Source organism: Adiantum capillus-veneris, chromosome 3 (assembly GCF_014529385.1).
Source record: "Adiantum capillus-veneris isolate H3 chromosome 3, ASM1452938v2, whole genome shotgun sequence".
In the NCBI taxonomy this organism is placed as follows: Eukaryota; Viridiplantae; Streptophyta; class Polypodiopsida; order Polypodiales; family Pteridaceae; genus Adiantum; species Adiantum capillus-veneris.
In genome coordinates, this window is record NC_140933.1 from 173983958 (window position 1) to 174005246 (window position 21289).

The 21289-nt window shown below is 45.5% G+C and overlaps 1 protein-coding gene across 2 annotated transcripts in view; it reads left to right on the forward strand.

The window, feature by feature from the left end:
• LOC147462209 (Cleavage and polyadenylation specificity factor (CPSF) A subunit protein) overlaps positions 1 to 19646 on the forward strand; it is a 118501-nt gene extending 98855 nt beyond the window's left edge. Inside the window, exons 15-16 of one of the 2 annotated variants that reach the window (XR_015187687.1) lie at positions 18656 to 19061; positions 19156 to 19646. Coding sequence is in view for 1 of the 2 variants with exons in the window: in XM_086509613.1 (XP_086365739.1) it covers positions 18656 to 18862 (207 nt within the window). In the remaining variant the exon portion in view is untranslated. Of the gene's footprint in view, positions 1 to 18655 lie in introns of both variants that reach the window. The other variant, XM_086509613.1, reaches the window with a different exon arrangement.
• Positions 19647 to 21289: the final 1643 nt, after the last annotated feature.

Consider the following 21289-nt stretch of genomic DNA (forward strand, 5'->3'; position numbering starts at 1 on the left):
CGTTCTAAATCTCTGACTCGATGGTCGTTCCTTCCCGTAAGGGAAATCCGAGAGACGAGCTCTCAATCCTTTTTTCATTTGTACTTGGAGTCGAGACTCCGCAGACAATTTCCGAATTCCGTTCTCGGAATTCCCAAGCATAGGCCGAAGCCTTCTCGCTTCTCCTTCGCGATGAAGTACCTGCAAACTCACACGCAAACACGCGACAACAAATTGTATGGCGAATCCACAATAGATACTTGTCGCTCTTGCGCGGGAAAAGCGACTTCCATGCTTCGTAGTCTCGCGATCTCTTGCGTTATCTGGCGACAGAGTTTTCTCTTGCTGACGTTGGTAACTTTTTTTTCAGTGAGGGCATGTGGTGCTTTTATAGCTCCTTGGCCACGGCACGAATAGCTGCTCGCGTAGAAATCGCAGCCGTTTTTATTATTATTATTATTATTATTTTTTATTTTTTTTTCGCGCTGTTCTACCCAAAATAGGGAGAGAGAATTCGCTGGCTGGTTTTGTTGCTTTATTTTCTAAGTGGCTGCCCACTTATTAAGTGGGCGGCCCGCATATTTTAAAATTGGTCTGAACCTGCCCAAAAACTCAATAAAACCTTATAAGTTTAAAACAATGCTTTTCACAACACTTCCCAGGCGTCCCTGGATGCAATCACATGCACAGTTGCAATGCAGACATAGATTTCCTCGCGGGAAAGCGTTTGCTCTTCCCGGAAAACTCGTTCAAATTTTCCGCTTTTTAAGAAAAGCTTCTCAGAACTCATCTTTATTCTTGTGCTTGCGTCTTTACACGTATTCCTCTTTTCGAGTTTGGATTTCCTCTCGACTATGGATATCCCCTTTCCGATGCACCCGTCACCCACCTTGTGACGCATCAGGAATACCCATCACCTAGTCCTTTCCTACCGAACTTACGGTACAATGATCAATCCCCTTCACGATGCTCTATGTCATCCATCCTATGACGCATCAGAGATGTCCGTTCCCGGATGGTCGAATATTTCTTACTGATGCTCCTTGTCACCCATCCGTTGTGACGCTTCAGAAGTACCCGTTCCTAGTGGCCTTACACATATCCCCATTCTCAGTGCTCCCGTCATTACTTTGAATGACGCACTAGGAATACTCTGTACTCGGATGTCTCCAGTGAGAAAAACCCTCTCACTTAAAATTCCAATAACTCATTTATAATTATTTTCTTGGTGTTCCAAGCGAGAAAACCCTCTCACTTATAAATCCAATAATTCATTCAGAATTATTTTTCTGTCAAATAAAGCGAATTTAGCAACATCCCTCTCACTTATAAACAGTCGTCGTCAACTGTAGAGGTCCAACTGAACTGTCGGGGAGAAACCGGAAAATTTCAAATCTTGCTAAAAGGTGAGTTGAGCTAGTCCTTTCTCAAAAGAGAACTTAAAAATTATATTAAACAAAAATTCAAGAATTCAATACTTACCTTGCCGGTTCATCTCCTTTCTCTAGTACCTCGAGGATATCCTTCACCAATCACCAAACTTACAAGCCATGTAAGAACTCGTCATTCGCGTCTTTCCAACAGATTGGAAGTTTCCTCATCCCAGAATTAGTTAACTCAATTCCACCTTTTCAATCCCGAGAAGAATAATCCTCCTAGAAATCAATCTAGGTCTATGTCCTTGCGCATAACCTTGCGCTGTTAATCCAGAGGGTATTAAACCTTTTGTGTCCTCCCACATAGGGAATGCCCAAGTGATAGAGCATTAAGCTCGATGTCTTTCTTTCACAATTTGCAATCACCTTCAATTTTTTTTTCCTCCTGCGAGTTATTACCATCAGCAATGTTTTCTAGACACCCATTAGAGTCTCTTCCTTACAGAATCATAAAAGTTGATTCACCTTGCGAGCATCAATGACGCCTTGCAAAATCTCAGGCAAATAGGATTCTAGCCATAGCATTTTTTGAACGTACGTTCAAACCGGTTCACAATAGGGCAATCCCTCTTTGATTCTCAGGGATGTTCTCCCATATGTAATTCTTACCATTTTGAAATGGTTGGCAGATTATATTCTTACGAACAGAATAGTTCGAATTTATTCCAGCAACGTGTAAATGCTACTTGACCTGCTCATGGAGAACATATACCGCAACCAAAAGTTGCTACTGTAATGGTAAAAGCACATAGCGTACTCAATGATCAACGACGACCAAAAAACCTCTTCTCCTTAGAGAAACTCAAATTCCTTCTACCGAACACATCTCAAATAGAGATTCTCGTGTCGCAATATCCCTGTGCACAAAAAGGCGCTCAAGAGAGTATAACAAACTCCCGTCTAGTTCCTGAAAAGGAAGTTGGTTCATCTCATTCCGTTCAGCAGAAAAAAATTCAACTGATAGATGACCCACCTTGGCATAGGTCTGCATCTTCGTGTGTTATCCATGTACCCAAAGGTGTACATAAGTTTCAGTGAGCCTGGGAAATTACCTTCCCTTTGTAAGATCCTTAGAGCGAAGACGCTCAACCTGACGATCCTTTGGCTCAATCTCAAAGCAAAACCCGCTCATCAAATAAACTAGGATTTCAATCCTTGGATTCCTCGAGTACAGGTCGTAGTCGTCACTTGTTCCTTCCCTGGTAAAGAGAGTGTTCATTCACTTGTGCGAAAAGCACTACCATGTCTTCCCTTACCGGGTAGGGGGTGTTGGTTCATAAGCTTAGTGAAAGCGTTTCTTGGTTGAAAGCTCGGAATGGTTCCTTCCTTTCTGCTGTCCTACCTGCAATAGCAGGTAATTTGTTGGAGAACTACCAGATACCAGATCAATAGTTGACCTCTCGGCTAGTTGAGCAAATCAATTCATCTCAGAAAACAATGTTTCAAATTGATCCTACTCTCATAAACACTCGAGAGTGATTGTCCTGGTTAGACACGTGCATATCTCGTGCATAAAAGCAATACGCAGTTGATGAGTTCCTCAAGGATTTAACTTTGATCAAAGACCTGCCCTCTCACTTAACGTTCGAGGGTCTTTTGTTCAAAATCTCAGGAGTTATAGATTGAATTCCCTTACTCCAAACTTTCTCCAGATAGCAACGTATCCTTCTCGAGAGGTAACAGAAGTTCGTTGTTTCTGTGTTCAATGGTTCCCGTCCCACTGCGGGGATTAGATTCTATGTACACTGAGATGTACACTTTCAGCTTGTATTGCTGACTCCACCATCTGCTGCAAAGTATCTTGCAGATGGGTTTACAAAAGTCGGGCAAAAGTCCTTCATTAAACTTCTTTATCGTTTCTTCCTCAAAGAGGTTCAAGAGTGGAGCCACCTTGGAAAGAGTGAACAAATACTCATTCACATAATCCATGACTCGCTCGTGCTCCTATTGGGCAAACCGATCCCAACCTTCTTGGATGCCTTCCTCAAAGCGTAGAGGGAAAAAAATTTGCCGGAAAATTCAACCTTGAATTGAATTTAAGTCTTGTTGTAAGTTCCTTGCATAGCTTTGGTATACCACCAAGTCAGTGTGACATAAAAACGCGTTTCATGCAAATGAAACCCCGAAACCCCGAAACCTATGAAACGTTTTGCCGAAACACATGAAACAGACAGGCATTTTCTATGAAACGTTTAAAATTGGGGTTTTTTTTCCATTTTTTTAAGGTCTAGCTCCAGTTAACAGATGATTGTGGTCCCTAAAACTTATGGTTTGTGACATTGAATTAAGTTTGAACTTTGTTCAAAGAAGTACTTTGCTAAATGAATCAATGATGCATCAGTTATGATTCATGAAACTAGTGGCTGTGTTTTAACTTTCATCAACATTGAACATCTCTTTGATTGTGCTCGCTTGAAGTCGCTTCTAAGCAGTGAGCACGTCTCTCTCTCTCTCTCTCTCTCTCTCTCTCGTGGACATTAAAGTCTAGAGTCATGTGTGCTACATTGTATACATATTTATCAAATTTAATTAATATATAGTTTAATGTCGTTTATGAAACTTGTTTCATGTTTTTGACGCTATGAAACGAAACGTTTCAAAACCTCGAAACCCCGAAACGATCGAAACCACGAAACGTTTCATGTCACATTGCACCAAGTACTTGCAATCCCCTTGAGGTGTTTGGTCACACGCCTCACCTTCGACGCTTCTCAGAAATTGCCGTTTGCAAAGGCAACTTCAAACTGTCGAATGAAAGCAGTAGCTTTCGGGACATCTTCCCTTCCGTGAAAAGTATCAAACTTGACCGGAGTGTTCTGAGGTCTACAGACCTTCTTCATATCCTTCCCAGAATGACGGGATTTCTTGGCTATGGTTCTGGATTGATGTTCATGGATATTTTCTAGATTCTGAAGGATCTCGAGCATTCCGCTCCTTGGATTCTATAGGTTCTTGAGCATCATGCTCTTGTCGCCTTCTCAGAGAATCCCAAGTCTTGTGTCGACTTCTTTGCAGAGAGAAAATAAAAAATAAAAAAATTCCAACTCTGCGAGCTTTTCCTGCAGGTCTTAGGTTTCCGCCTTCTTACTTCTCTCTTGGCATGTCATGGCTTCTTCCCGTATCTTCCCAGAATCGTCCTCCTTTATAGAGAAAGAGAGGAGACCATGCTCTGATACCACTGTCACAAACGGCAGCGCATAACAATATAAAATATACTCGGATAAATAGAATTTATCACTTCATACTGAAGCCAAAGGATATAGAGAGAAATAAATAGAGAAAGAGAGAGAGAGAGTGAGAAGATCGACACAGTACTGGGGACCAGAAGATGGGCTGGTCCCCCCCCTTAAAGAGAATCCTTTATTAGGGAGAATCTTTTTACAAGCACAAGAACCGGAGAAAACCCCTTCGTTCTAAATCTTTGACTCGATGGTCGTTCCTTCCCGTAAGGGAAATCCGAGAGACGAGCTCTCAATCCTTTTTTCGTCTGTACTCGGAGTCGAGACTCCTCAGACAATTTCCGAATTCCGTTCTCGGAATTCCCAAGCGTTGGCCGAAGCCTTCTCGCTTCTCCTTTGCGATGAAGTACTTGCAAACTCACACACAAACACGCGACAACAATTCGTATGGCGAATCCACAATAGATACTTGTCGCTCTTGCGCGGGAAAAGCGACTTCCATGCTTCGTAGTCTCGCGATCTCTTGCGTTATCTGGCGGCAGAGTCTTCTCTTGTTGACGTTGGTAACTTTTTTTTCAGTGAGGGCATGTGGTGCTTTTATAGCTCCTTCGCCACGGCACGAATAGCTGCTCATGTAGAAATCGCGGCCGTTTTTTTTTCGCGCTGTTCTACCCGAAATAGGGAGAGAGAATTCGCTGGCTGGTTTTGTTGCTTTATTTTCTAAGTGGCTGCCCACTTATTAAGCGGGCGGCCGGCATATTTTAAAATTGGTCTGAACCTGCCCAAAAACTCAACAAAACCTTATAAGTTTAAAACAATGCTTTTCACAACCACTTCCCAGGCGTCCTTGGATGCAATCACATGCACAGTTGCAATGCAGACATAGATTTCCTCGCAAGAAAGCGTTTGCTCTTCCTGGAAAACTGGTTTTTCCGCTTTTTAAGAAAAGCTTCTCAGAACCCATCTTTATTCTTGTGCTTGCGTCTTTACGCGAATTCTTCTTTTCCAGTTCGGATTTCCTCTCGACTATGGATATCCCCTTTCCGATGCACCTGTCACCCACCTTGTAACGCATTAGGAATACCCATCACCTAGTCCTTTCCTACCGAACTCACGGTACAATCCCCTTCACGATGCTCTATGTTACCCATCCTATGACGCATCAGAGATGGCCGTTCCCGGATGGTTGAATACTTCATACTGATGCTCCATGTCACCCATCCGTTGTGACGCATCAGAAGTACCCGTTCCTGGTGGCCTTACAGATATTCCCGTTCTCAGTGCTCCCGTCATTACTTTGAATGACGCACTAGGAATACTCTGTACTCGGATGTCTCCAGTGAGAAAAACCCTCTCACTTAAAATTCCAATAACTCGTTTAGAATTATTTTCTTGGCGTTCCAAGCGAGAAAACCCTCTCACTTATAAATCCAATAATTCATTCAGAATTATTTTTCTGTCAAATAAAGCCAATTTAGCAACAGTCTGCCTCCTCTACCAGAACATCTGAAGCTGGGTCAAAACCATGTCTCCATGGTTGGAAGTGGGCTCGAACTGCTCGGATGGTCAGGGGACTCATCGCGATGACCTTGGACGCCATCTTGGAGGTCTCGAACTCTATCTGATAGTAGCCGCGTCCGAGGAACTGGACATCCAAGATCTTGCCCACCTCTGCGAGGAGGCGGGCCTGGCGAAGATCACGCAGCTCTCCTCTGTTGGGTCTGGTGCTGAGAATCTTGCAGATGATGGAGGTCACCTGCAGGCGTTCCACCTCTGCGGCTAGGCTCGCTTGCTCTGTCGGTGAAAGAGCAAGTCGAATGGTGGGCTCAACGGGGTCGGGCGAGGGGACTTCAGTGGAGTTCCTCTGTGGCGGAGCTTGAGCCTCCATTTGTGTCTGTTGCTTCGGAGAAGAGGCGAAAAATTGAATTCGAAGGGGGAAGCTCCCGCTGGACCAAACACGCCAAGGTAATTGGTGAGGCTCGACAAGCAGGAAAGGCGAGACGAAGGGCCAAAAAAAACAAAAACTGCGGGTAGGCGGGCGAAAGGATGGTGGACGGACAGGGCAGCGGCGGGGGTGGGGGTGACTGGGCGGGCAGGCTGAGCGAGCAGCGGAGGGAGGACAGGACGCTGGGCTTGGGGGGGGGGGGGGGTGGGGGGGGGGTGCGCACGCGACGGGGAGGGGCAGCGGGCTGGATTGAGTGCAGCGGGGGTGGCCAGGGGCTTGCGTGCAGGAGGTTACGGAGGGCTGGGGTGGGGGGCAGCGATGGGGAGGAGGGGGGGAAGCAGCGATGGCGAGGGGGAGGGAGCGGGCAGCAACAGCGAGCGCGAAGGTGATCACAGTGAAGTCTTGAAACTGAAAAAGCATGTGTGCCAGCTTTACTTCTAGTGACTTGGGCCCCCATCGAATGGGGTCTGATAAGTTGGTAAAGACTTCTTTTGTTGCTTCTTCTTAGGGTTCGGGCTCCTCGGTTGAGATTTGCAGGTTGGCTCTGTTCTTTAGTGGCTTGACACATCAGCAGTTTGTGACATCCCCTTTCTCGGTTTTTGATGATGACATATGGGAATTCTCCGGGAAAGGAATATCATCCTTCTAGGGGACTTCAGTGGCACGATGGGCCACTCCCAAACAATATTATATGACACTGCAAACGAAATGCTGAGAGAGGTAGATGTCGGTGGCACGGGACTCGCTAGATGTTCCCAAGATGAGGAACACACAAAATATGGGAGATACTTGATAGATCTGGGGATTGCACATGGGTTGGCCATTCTTAATGGCCTACAGAGATTTCGAGGAGCGGATGGTTTCACTTGTTTTGCGCATAGACATGGGGCCAGCACAGTTAACTATGTCATGACTCAGCCCAACTTTATACCTTCTATTTAGGACTTTACAGTCGGCCCTAGGCCTGTTGGTATAGCAGTGGACCATGCGCTCCTCACACTGACTCTCTCTTTTCAATTTATTACAGACTTGCTACATCTTCACTCTGGAGATGGACGGTGTTTACATAGATGGGATTTACAAACGATTGTACAAAGAGGAGTTAGGACGGCCATTAGAGGAGCTCACCCAGATATTGACATAGACATTGCACGATGCTGCAATAGAGGCATACCCACGCACTTAGCCAGAGCATAGAGGAGTCTAGGAGCATGCCTAAATTTAGTTGGTATGATGAGGAGTGTAGTGAGACTTCAGAGGGAGGAAATTTTGGGGGTCACTACTTAGAGACATTACTCACTACCTTCCGACATCTGGAGGGCCTACCTTGTGCAGCTAGAGCGTGACTTGGCAACTGTTTTTGAGTCAAGACTTAGGTGAGGCAGGGAGCCTTTTTCATGAGCACTCCCCATTCCCATCCATTACCTCCACTGAGACTTGGGGTGAGTATGCAGCATCTCTCTACATAGTCTCGGGACAGCCACCTTTACGAGATACTCCTGAGCTATGCCCACAAGCATGCACTTTCTGTACTGCCGAGATGGTAAAGAAATCTATTGACAGAATAAGGACTGGTAGGGCATATGATCATGATGGCCTGGTTGCAGAGCACTTTATACATGCGAGAGATATGCTTGCAGATTTTTTAGCTGTGTGTGAGGGTCTCCTCCATACTCGGAGTAGGTCCACTATTGTTGCCTACCTTCAAGGCAAGAGATCCTATGTAATCTAGGAACTATCGCACTTTCATGATCGGACACACATTGATGAGGCTGTATGCATCCATTCTTGAGCAACAATCGAGTAGATGGACACAGAGAGAGGGCATACGAGCACCAAGACAAGCGGGTTTCAGGAGGGGGTTTTCTACTCTGGACCATATATTGACACTCAGAACTATTATTAAGGAGGGTAGATCACATGGGATGAGGATTTTTTTTTGGCAAGCAAAAAGATCCTTCCATTAGTTAATGATAACTGCCCAAAAGGCTACAAACCACCTCTGCGAGAGAGGACTACATCATAAACATGGGGAGACTCTCCCAATGAGAAAAAAGTATGTACAATGAGGGCTAGATCACGAGATGAAACGCCACACTGGTGGCCGGTAGTGTCATCTAGGCACAGTGTGCAACATGGTGAAGAAAGGCCCCGAGCGCCAAAGTCTCAAGAAAGTCTCTTGGCGCTCCCACATGCGATCGGAGCTGTCCTGAAGTCTATCAAGCTGACTCCTGAGTGTATGAATCAGCTCCGGCCAAGTGTCTCGAATAGTATTTGCCGATGGAACAGGGCGAGCCTCGAAGATGCAATAGCAGCGGGCCCGCTAGATAAACCAGAGTGTCAGGCGGTAGATGAGCTCCCAACACCACTCTTTATCACTGCACCACTCCTGAGGGATGAGCTCTGTGGCAAGCTGAAGTGTAGGGCGACCCTGCTGGATCACTATCACCATGCTCAACTCAAAGTGGAGCGCAGGGCCCGTGAGAGTGGACCAAGCTGTAGCACCCCAAGAGTCCCATAAACAATGACGCGGACTCTCCAAAGAATGGCAACAAGCTGCACAAGCCCCCCAGAAGTTGTTGTGTACCAACCAACTTCCTACTGCTGTGGCCTTGTGCGCTACAAGCCACTGAAACAGAGTAACGCTGCCTACTGTCCCACAATTGCTCCTAGAAGCCCGACAAGAACTCTGTTGTGAGACCCTCCTCCTATCAGTGAAGTGTTGTAGTAGTGTAAGCCTCTGTCTGTGCTGTCGGTATGTGTCGCCCAAACGAGCTATGTACTAGAAAAAGGGTGATCAGCTGAAGAGGAAAGATCTAGCCAGAATCACTCTCCTGGGCTCCATTGCACTCGTATCAGAGGGCGGCTCTTCCAAACCCAAAGCTGCCTGTGTCATGATTGAAGATCTGCTGGTTTAGGATCGATGACACAAGTCCTCCCACGGATGCCCACAACTCGGATCCTTTGAAAACAGCACCCTGCAACCTGTGGAGCCTCCACTGAGACTCCATGAAGCCGACCCTCTTCTTGAACCTCAAAAAACATGTGGGGTGCTGACTTCGAGCAAGCCCTAACTACAATGAGGATCTCTAGATGCGTGAAGGCCCCCATCTAGCTGGGAGCTGCTGCCTCAAGAGGGGTGTGCTACTCAGCTGGTATAGCCTCTGTAATATCCTGACACATGCTCTGCACCCCCTCATGCCTCCTAGCTGGATTCTCTGAACCTCCTCGGGAAAGCCTGAAAACTGTAGCTAGTCATCGAAAGTGCTTGCTCGACCCTCTGACATGGGACCCCAAGAAACATGAGGCCTGCTGCCAACCAAATGGCCTCTCTGTGTGCTAACCATGAGGTTCCAAACAAGAGGCTCCTCCATGCAAGTGGGCTGGTGCTGCTCCAGGCCACTCCGCTGCTGCTCCCAAGACCTATGCAGGCTCGCAGCAAAGTGGTCCTCCCAACTCTTGCTCAGGCCGACTCGACTCATCTCTGTAAAGATTCACATGGTGGAAGTGCTCCAAGGGCCACCCGTATGAGGAACTGGAGCACGAATCCGATGTAGCAACAACTCCTTCCAGGGCTCCTCCCATGGAAGAAGTCCTCTGACCACAAGCTTCCCAAGGAGGGCTCTGCACTGTCCTGCAGGGTCGATGATCCCTAGCCCTCCTTGAGAACATGGTAAAGTGATGACCTGATAGGACACTTTGGGCCTGGCTGACTGTGTATCGCGCCCTGAGTACAAAAAGATCCTGATGAGCCTCTCTAACTGGCTGATACAGGAGCTCAAGAAGATCCAGCAAGACGTGATGTACCACAGTAGCCAAAAGCACCTGGTTGGCCTCTACAACTTTTGTAGCCGAAGAGTCATGCAAAAGGCCAATGAAGAAGCTTCCTCCTAATGGAGAGGAGGGGAGGCGATTGCTGCTCCGGAGACAAATCCAAGCCAACCTGATAGCCTAGATAATGTACAGAAGTCCCTGGGGGATCCACATGAAGCCCTCTCCCGGCGACGAGTCAGGCATAGGAGCACTGCCAACCTAGAAAGACACAATCTTCCTCCACTTGATCAGTGGCCCCGATGCACAACAAAACACCGCGAGAGCTTGCTCACATTTGTGCAAATTGGCCTCATGGCCCTCCAAATACATGCATGAGTCATCAACAAACTTAGCGTCAACCAACTTGTCTTCCCTAATAGGGAGCTCTAAACCACGCGAACCAACCTCCTGTGAAGTCAAAAATCTGTTCATCGCCAACATAGAAGAGAAAAAGGAAGGGGGCAAGAGGGCAACCTTGTCTAACCGAAGGCGTAAGCATGAAGCGTTCCCCTTTGCCCCCCTGCCAAGAGCACCTGACTGTGTGCACATCTGTAGAGAGTTGACACTCCTTTGATTCAAGCATCTGAAAAGCCCATCCTACGTAGAGTGCCCTCCAGGAAACCCTAGTCAACTCTGCTGTAAGCCTTTTCAAAATCAAGGAGTATCACAAGCTCTTCTCCTCTGGGACGTGCGAGGGCAGACGCCTCCCAGAAGGTAAAGATGTTGTCAAGGATACTGCGCTCCTTGAGAACACCTATCTGAGTCCCATGTATAATGCTCTCAAGTATCGGCTGAATCCTCAAACTCAGAGCCTTTGCTAAGATTTTGTAGAGTGATGGACCGCCACTATCGAATCTCATCCAAGGAGCCTCCCTCCTTGGGAATGAGGTAAATTAGACCCTCACTCATGCTGTCAGGCATCTCACCAGTGTCTAAAATCTGTTGGTAGGTGCTACATAGATCTAAACCAAGCAACTCCCAATACTCCAAGAAAAAACTGGGAGTCAAACCATCCTCCCCTTGGCAGCTACCTCGGGGGAGTGGCTTGAGGGCCTCATGGAGCTCCTCTAGCTGAAGGGGCATCTCAAGTCTCTGACGCATCTCATCAGTAACTGGGCAAGGCATCTGTGCCCAAACCTGCTCTCTGCATGCACCCTTGCACTCTAATTGTGGCTGAGCTGAAAGCAACTCACGGTAAAAGTCACTAGCAACCGCATGCATATCCTCACGCTCTGAAGCTACTGACCCATCAGGCTGTCTCAACTGGCTAACACTGGTACATGCATGGTGAGAGTAACTCTGTCGCCCACCTACGTCCACGAAGTCCCTATGAGAATGCAAACAGATCCTCCCATGTCACAGATACGGTCACTTGCGTAGAAGCGATTATCCGAGATAGATTCACTCCTCCTACTTTGCGGTCAGAGCAAGAGAAAGATAAGGTGTCTAGGGGCCACACAAAGCCTGCATGCTGCCATACATGTGAAATTCTCAAGGTCATACATAAACACTCCCAAGCTGCCAACTCAGCCCCCTGTACAGTGGCATTGATATCTCCAATCTTGTCTGAGGGGTCCTCCAACATGTTGAAGTCTGCCCCAACACACCATTGCTCTGCATGCAGCAAAAACGCTACAATATGTGATCAAAACTAATCTCGTGCACTTGCCACATTGGGCGCATTAATGTTCAGGAAGCCCATGAGGAAACCATGAACCTGCATAGTAATATAGTGGGCCATGCCAGGCACAATAATACCTCTTTCCACAATGGCTTGCTGCCATGAGTCCGCAATAGTCATACATACCCCTTCCTGAATGCGTCCAGGCCCAAAAGCAGCTGATCAAAATGTCTCATAACGGCCACTCAAAATTTGACCACATCGCCGATTGCGGCTCTCACAAAGATGGTGCGCTTGAAGCATAAGAATATCAATCATACCACCCACAAAGCATCTTTGCAGCTCTCGATGCAAGCAACCCCCACCTAAACCCTGCACATGGGGCCCACCTAAATCTTGCACATTCCATGAGACAATCCTCATGGAATGAGAGAGAAGACTGATGCTGCAACAACAACCAACCTTGCTTTCTTCGAGGCCGGCTTGATTGGAGTAATCCGCATCCGAGAAACCTCTAGATAGACGAATCTGAAGTGACTATCCACCAAGGTCCAAGCTGAGCGTCGTGCAGTCCGTAGGGCTACATCTGCTGTCCAAGAATCCTCATGTACAAATACATAGCAAGGAGGGCTCTGAGTGTCGGCAAAAAAATGAGCCACAAGGTGTCTACATCCCGCTACATCTGTTGGCGTCAGTCTGAACTTGGCTAGAGGCCAGATTGTCTGTATCGAATCTGTCACCCCCAACCCTGTGTGGTGTGAGAACTTTATAGCGTGGACCTGACGCTAATCAAGAACTGTGTGCAAGGTCCACTCTGTGTGATCCGTGCCACACAATGGAAAAGGGAAACCCTTTGGCGTAACCACCCACCACTCACCCTAGGTAGGAGAACCACCTTCGGGAGAATATGAGTGAGTGTCACGAACCAAAACGCGTATTGTAGGAACACCTATAGCCTTGGCAACAATTGAAGCTACCGTGCGGGGGGTCTCCAAGACTGTCCCGATCTCGGAACCAATCTTGGAAAGTATTGGAAGGTACTCTCTCCTTAGGTCGAGGAGCAAATTGAAATGGGTACATCTGCCTCCTCGACAAGAACATCGGAAGCTAGGTCGAAACCATGGCGCCATTGTGTTCATGAGCTTGGACCGCTCATATGGCCAGCGGGCTCATCAAAATGACTTTGGGAGCCATCTCGAGGGTCTCAAACTTGATTTGATAGTACCCTCGCCCAAGAAGCTGTATGTCGATGACCTTTCCGACCTCTGCTAGAAGATGGGCCTGAAGGAAGTCACGCGCCTCGCCTCTCTTCAGGCTCGGGCACCTCGCCTCTGTTGGGTCGACTCTCGATGATCTTGCAGAGAACAAAGGTGGCGACAAAGCAAGTCGAATGGTGGGCTTTGCGGGGTTGGTCGAGGGGGACTTCGCTAAGAGTCCCTCTGTGGCGGAGCATGAGTCTCCATCCGTGTTTGCTACTGTGGAAGAAGGCGAATTGCGGAGGTGTTTGGGCGATTGTTGACAAGCTGAGAACAACGCACAAGCAATGTGTGTGTGTGTGTGTGTGTGGGGGGGGGGGGGGGGGGGGGGTGCCACGAGGCTGTGGCAACCACTAACCCTAGTTGTCATAGACTTGGGCACCCCAAGTCGGGAATCTGACACGACACACGAGAGAATCACTTAAAATACTTCACAACTTTATCACACTTTAATAATTGGAGTTGACACGGCTCGGCGTAGTTCCGTGCCCAGAGGTATTGGCCCCAAAATCTAGCGTCCCTTTTAGTATTTATTTTTATATTAAAGCTTGAGCAAAGTACAACACCCGCTGGAACCTCTGCTCTTAGACTCTGCATCCAGATGCTCTACAGAGTGAGGCCCCAAGGGTCTATTTATTCTTACAAGAGATGCCCCAAAAACAGAGCCCCAAAAGCAATTAAACAACTTGTTCCATTTGGTCCCAAAAACTGCCAAAAAGCAGCCAACACAATTGGTAGAAATCCGTAGAGCAGCCATGTCAGCGCATAACCATGTCATCAATTTGTGACATATCCCCCTCTTGAAAGATTTGTATTCACCCTCGATTACGCTTGCACAATTTGACATAAGCCATAAACCAGTTCAGTAGACACTGAGTCTAAGTACCGACACACTAGATGACACAAATCCAGCACTTGTACAAAGACGACAGTCACATCACATCACATCACATTCAAGTCATATCACATAGAATTCATTTTGATCTAGGACCATGATTCATGGCAACGTATTTAGCAATCGCGTCTAGATCCGCACAGGACCTCACTGACGTCAGACTAACTAATCCCATATTGTGATCATGTCTATAGATTTTTCGAAACCAAAATGCTGCAGTCATTTCGTCAATCATTCCATCTGCACTCAAACACAGCCATGCGTGAATAATCATTTCCGGGAATTCCAATCCATCAATCAGACACTGAGTTTATATTGAATAGAGTGTTTCAATCATCCAGTTCTAGCTGTGTGGCCATCTCATCCCTCGGGAACTCTTGATGCGCTCACAACAGTTTCATTCAATCATTCATCACGATTCAAAATTCATGATTCTCATCGTTATCACGTTCATTCTGGAGCTGTCGTTGCTCCGAATTCATCATCATCTCATTCTCAATTTTCACATGTTATTTGCACACAAATAGCAAGTTTTTCCAAAAACATTAATTCCACACATCTTTTTTTTTTTTGCGAAAACCCTAATTTTCCAACATTGTTGGATATAAGATCTGTTTGTGTTAATGCGTAGAGCTTGTTGAGAGGATCAAATTGAGAGAAGGGGCTGATTTATGTTCATTGTGAACTACTGTGTGTGTGAGTAGTGGGTGAAGGTGATCACAACTTTAATGCAAAGCTTTTCTTCTCCCTTGTCTTATGGTGCTCATGCGTACCTCACGCGATCATTCGAGCAGAGCTAGCTGCCCCCCCCATGGAGATTGAGGCGCTTACCAGATCAGTGTCCTTTGTGCACAGCCTATGGGATACTACTAGAGACAGATATGCTAGATTGGCCCTTGAGTCTTCCAGACAGTTAGCTCTACAGGGGGACACTTCATGCTGGTATGCACAGATGACTTCATGGTTTCAGACGCATGGCTTCACCATGGACAGGTTGCCCCCTTTCCAGTATTCTCTTCAGGCACCCTCGCTGTCTCTTACACGGGTGGAGATCACTAGACTCATTCGTCAGGACCTGATCCAGCTCGACACCAGGAGGACATGGATAGAGCCGCCTCAGGAGTTGAGCACGAAGATGGCTTTCTATAGAGAGCATCTTCTCCACCTCACAGGAGATGGGTTTGTGATTCGACCCAGCTACATGGACACACATATGTCTCATGGTTTGCGTTGTGCCATTGGTCAGATACGCACATCCTCACATCAGCTCGAGATTGAGACCGGTAGATTCAGAGGGATACCAGCAGACAGCAGGATATGCCGATTATGCCAGAGAGAGCCAGAGACAGAGTTGCACTACATATGTCATTGCACAGTGTTCTATGAGATACGGGGGCGTTTCCACTGCTTATTCAGAGAGGGTTTTGGTCCTCTATCTAGGGTCATGAGTTATGAGGATCAGAGATGTCTTGGACTATATCTACTTGAGTTACACAGGTATAGAGACACTTTACTGGGGAGAGCTAGAGAGAGGCAGTCCCAGAGACACATTACAGATTTCTTTTCACTAGATATGGGACAGCCAGAGGAGCAGCTACCACTGCAGAGCTCGTCCCACACTCATTCGACCACTACTGGCACTCTCATCGACCGAGCATTGGAGCTACAGAGATACAGACGACCGCGACTGAGGAGAGGAGCTACACAGCATCGACGGAGACTACAACAGAAGATTCGAGCCATACTCTCTCGACATCCAGAGTGCAGATGAGGATGGATCCTCACCATTTCTTCCATCTTTGTTTCACACACTGTTACATCCAGTTTACCGGGTACCTATTGTATCAGCTGCTACACCCACGTAGTTTTAGATTGTAGTAGTAGTAGTAGTATTTTGTTCCACTTCTAGTTCTTTTCTAGTTCTTTTGTACCCAGACATGGTATTAGATTCACTATTTTGTAACTGATTGGTCTCATAGGTCATTTTGGCCTTTTGAAGACGTTAATATAACATTTCATTTCATTTCATTTCTCCCCCTTTGAATATTGAATCGTGACAGCCCGCTCGAGGGCTTTTCATTTGCATGTACAATTATGTGGGTACATGCGCAATTGCTAAGGCAAGAGCCTCTTGCACAGGTACTGGATTAGTTAATCACTAATCCCCCGCAGGTACATGTGAAATCGAAGAGATTTCACGCGAGAAATTTCATATAATTCAAAGCGCAAGTAGCCCTACAGGTGCGGGAGCTCGAGGGCTTGCTACAGATGCGATTGGCACGCGAAAGGGAGCACGAAACAGTAAATGACAGTCTGCTGTGCATTTTAGCAGGTTTAGGGTTTGACCCTAAATTGATACCTTCGGGGAAGTGAGGGGATCATTGTAGAGGTGATCTAGTGCATTTTTGGGCAGAAAACAGAGAATTCAGCATGCTGCAGATTCTTGCCAGGTTTGAAAAAGTGCTTGTATGTGCCGGAAAAGTCACCTTTGGCATGGGGATTTTGTCTACGAAGCCTCCTATTGCGGTTATGCTAACGAAATTGGGCTAGAGTAGGTCATTTTCAGCCCGGTAAAAGCAGGGCAGCTCTTAGGAACTTGTAGGTTTTTCTCCCAAGTTTTATAAGAATAAAGTAGTATCGAGGCCTATAGGATGTCTCTGTCTGCTTGGTAGCACTCTAGTTGCCAAGCCCTGGTTTGTTTGAAATGTTAAGCCGTGGTTTGTTTATTCGTGAAGTTCAAGTAAAGTTAATCAAGTAAAGAATCAGGTGAAAGCTAAAGTCTACCGCCCTACGGGCCGGTTTCATGGTTTTGTAAACGGGACAAAATCATTTTTTCCTTAAAGAGTGAGCCTTGTTTGGTTTGCGGCGAAGACACAGAGCACAGGTACTCGGAATTACACTATGGCGCTTGACAGAGAGAATGCCATGAGGGAAGAGGGTTCCTCTTCAAAGGAGAGACACGTTGTTCCTCCTCCAGTGTTGGAGCGTGGCGGAAGTTCACGGCCACCCTTGCCTGTACCTTTTGTTGATTTGAATGCTCCACAAAGTCAAGGGTATATGATTGGGCAACTAGAGGAGGATGCATTCAGGACACAGTTGGTCATTGCTGTGAATAAGTTTTTTCGGTTCATGCAGAATCCTAGGTTTATGGAATTTTGGCAAGCGCCACCAGTGTCAGAACAGACAAGGAAACTGTCTCATGCAGTATAGCCTGTTGAGGCTCAAGCCCAGGTCCCTTGTGCGTCTCAGCTGGACAGGGAGCACTCTCATGTTGCGGAGTCAGTTGAGGCTCCAAGACAAATTCCTTCTATCTATGAACATGTGGTTAGGACGCCTATTCCACAGGCTTTACAAGTTCAGCCAGCCACCTTTTAGAGTTCCAAATGTTGCATTAAATGGACAGGGAACCACTTCTATAATCTTCTACTGAGAGAGAACCGATCTTTTGGTGAAGTGTAGCAAAAAGTAATGTTTTTAAAGCTGTATGTGAGATTGACAAGGGTTATATGTGCATTTTGGGAATTTCTGGCAAAATTTGTGAACACTGGGAATTCCCACAAATTTCAGGGGCATTTTGGTAATTTTCTGTTTGAGCAGATACCAAACCGGGGCCACTGACAATTGCATTTCAGGGCCGCCTGCGGCATCCAGCTCCATTCTCTTGTTCTCTCTCCCTTCACTCTCTTCTTTACTTGAGTTTATGCAGTACTAACTATTCGATTGTTGCTGATTGCAATAGCATACACTGTTTTGATATTTAGTCAGTAGTCCAAATTGGCTAGCGGGGTGGGTCGACATAATGATGACATGTCTGCAAGTGCATGGAAGACTGACATCGCCTGTTGTATGGGTGCTGACTGCTGTTGTGTCAGATTCCATATGGATTGCTGATGACGTGGCAGATTGCATATGGATTGCTGATGACGTGGCAGATTCCATATGGATTGCTAATGACATGGCACTATATGGTAGCCTGCTCAGGTGGCAGTGTCAACGCAGATGCTTTTAGAGGGCTACAAGTTCATGTTGCGTTTATGAATCAGATGTTTTTAGCCATTGATTTTCAAGTTTGGCTTTCAAGCAAGAGCTATAATATCAGGGCCAGGGTGCCCATTGTACTCGGATTTTTAAGAGTGGTCTCATCAAGCAGAGAGTAGTTGTACTGTGTTTGCTTGATCAATAAAATGAAGAAGCACCATTAGGGGCGCCTGCAATAGGGCCCAATAATCTTCGAGGAACTCCGTATGTCACATGTCTCTTGCAGATGTTCTTTTGTTCTATGTTTCACATGAAGTTTGTTTAGTTGTTCATTGCTTGTGTACCAATCAAATTTAGCCTCGGCAAAATTTGACATCTGCATAGACATCTTAAATGGCATTATTATTTGTTGGAGATTCTTCACTTCCCATTTTCAGGTTACTTGATTGTTGCACAAATCACTGCATTGTTGGACTTGCAAATATGGATTGAACTTCTTGTAATTCTTCATGATGTGGATGTTTCAAGAGAATAACAATGGAGAACTTTGCAGGGTGGAGCGTACAGAGTACTTGATGGTGACATGCTAGGACAGTTCTTGGAGCTCACAAGCTCACAGCAACGGTCAGTTCTAGCAGATCAACCAGGATGTGAAAGTCTGAGCACTCTCAACTCAAAGTTAAAAGGGTCATCAAAGGGGGGGTTGTCTGTCGAGGAAGTGCTGAGGCTGCTTGAGCTGGTTCAAAACTCGCTAACTTGAACCATCTGCTTCAACACCATCCTCTCTATACACATCCATGCTGAGACCTAGCAGATATGCCTGGTGGACACAGCTTCGCCACCCCCGTGGCCGTAAAACAGACCTTCAAACAAGATAGTGCCATTGGCGATGTAAATCAGAGTAACCTGCTTTGAGGAAATATAAAGCCATGTTGGTACTCTTTTCATCGATCCTAGAGGTACCACTCATTGCATACAGCATTCTCATAAACGCTCATTTTGTCAAAAACTGAAAAGAGAATGTCCTACTGGCTTATCTATTGTCTTCTACAGTTCGCAAATTTTCAAGCAGATCAAGGGGTGAGCCAAATAAGCAATGGGCACTCTAGTACAACCTCTCTGCCCTTCTTCCCTTACCAATTTGTCACTACCAAGAACCTAGTGTATTTACCAGAGCAAAAGCTTTGAAGTTACTGCTTGATGCACTTGAACCTAGTATGCTGGATAGATTGTACAAATCAATTTTTTCCCATTGATGTATAAAGACCAGGGTTTTTGCTGTGAAAACAGCTACCCACAAGCTTTGAGTTTATAAACACATCCCTCTACCCAATTCGAGTCAGTATTAGGGATGATTTGTCTTCAGCAGAGATTAGGTTGCTTCCACCAAAACTGATGGGGTTTTTCTCGTTAATTTTCTTGTATTGTGCATTCTAGTGAGCTACTGAGCAGCTCCGTTGTATCAATTGAAAAAGCTCAATGGAGTCCAAGTGTAGCAGTATTGAAACCTATTGCCAATGCAATGGTTTTTGCAAATATGGGTAGGCAAGTCTCTGTTTTACCTTTTGCAATTCTTTACCTGCCTTGAGCATCAGGAATTTTTCATCAATTCGAGGTTTGCGTATTATCAATGTCAGGTACACAAATTTATGTAAATCACTCACATGAGTGTGAGAAAGATGAAAATCATCAAAACTCCAGTCTATAGGTACACAATTCATGTAAATTACTGGTGTGAGTGTTAGAAGGATGAAAATTCATCAAGCTCCGTGTCTTTATATGCAGCCAATAATATTGCAAAGCAAGAGAAGGGGAGTCTTGATACCTGTATCTATCCAAACAAAGAAAAGTTTTGTTGCATGTATAAGGGTCTTACATGCATCAACAGACCAAACTACATGTTACATGTCACCCATTTTTTGACAGTCAGACAGTGACAATATTCAATGAACAAATTGTGGCTTTAAGTTTCGTATAATTTAGGAGAGTTTGACCTTTTAGCCAGGCCCAATCTTCTTTTTCTTAAAAGTTCATATGGTTACCTTTGATTTAGCAGAGTGAAGATTATGGCCTTTGATTTTCAAAAATGTAGTTTCTTTAGGGCATGTTTACATGTATAGACAATTTAAGTTGTAAAGTATCTAAAAACCTCCAAATGATGCAGTTGCAGCTTCTCATACACTTGGTCAAAGAAGATGGTTACCCTAACTTCAACCACTCGTGACGCAATCATAAATCCAAACAAGACAATCAAAATTCTTTTGTCAGAGTTTGGTCTCAAGGAAACCAAAATGGAGATTAATAGGACACACAAGTCCCTAACTAATCGATAAATTCCCTCATTAATTGCATAAGAATTTTCCAAGTTTGAGGCCTCAGTTTTAGTCAAGTCTTTCATGGCTCATTACCCTCGTGTATTTCAGTCTAAGAAAGAGAATTATTGCCAAAGGAGATCAACCCAATTAGTATGCTAAAGGTCCAAAGATGGTTAGCATAAAAGTTATGCATAAAACTCGTTGATAATGTACGCTTTAAGCAGTCTAGCGCAACTCACATGTATTAGGTAAATCCTAGGTCAACTATTTGCTTTAGGTCAAGCAAGGATTATCTCAGATGAACTTATTGCCAAGTCCACTATCTATCAAAAGGACCTCACATATATATTTGTCCTAAGTTCAGATTTAAAGAGAAGCAAAAATGTACGTCTTGTTTGAGCCTTAGAAATTCATCACTTGGCTAGTACCTAAGAAATCTAGGAACTCATAGGTATTAGGTTAATCCTAGGTAAACTCCGCTTTATGTAGATGATTATATCATACAAACTTAATGCCATTTCTAGTATCTGTGAGGAAGACCAAACGCATAAAATTGTCACAAGTTCACTTTAAAAAATAAGCAAAAATTTGCATCTTGCTTGAGCCTAAGAAACCCATCACTTCACTAGTCCTGAAAGGTTAAACCCAACTTGCACTTCAAATACAGGCGAGAATCCACTTCTAAGCTACCTAGGCCATGCATCTACCACCCTTCTTGTGGTGTCTTATTCGAAAAGTAAGATGTTGAAGGAAGTACACAAAGGTGGAGCAATATAGTCAGTACTACAATGTGCATGCTACTTAAGTTCCATATTACTATTCAAAATATCATAAGCCAATTTTTATTAGGAAAAATTACCAAAATACCCCGA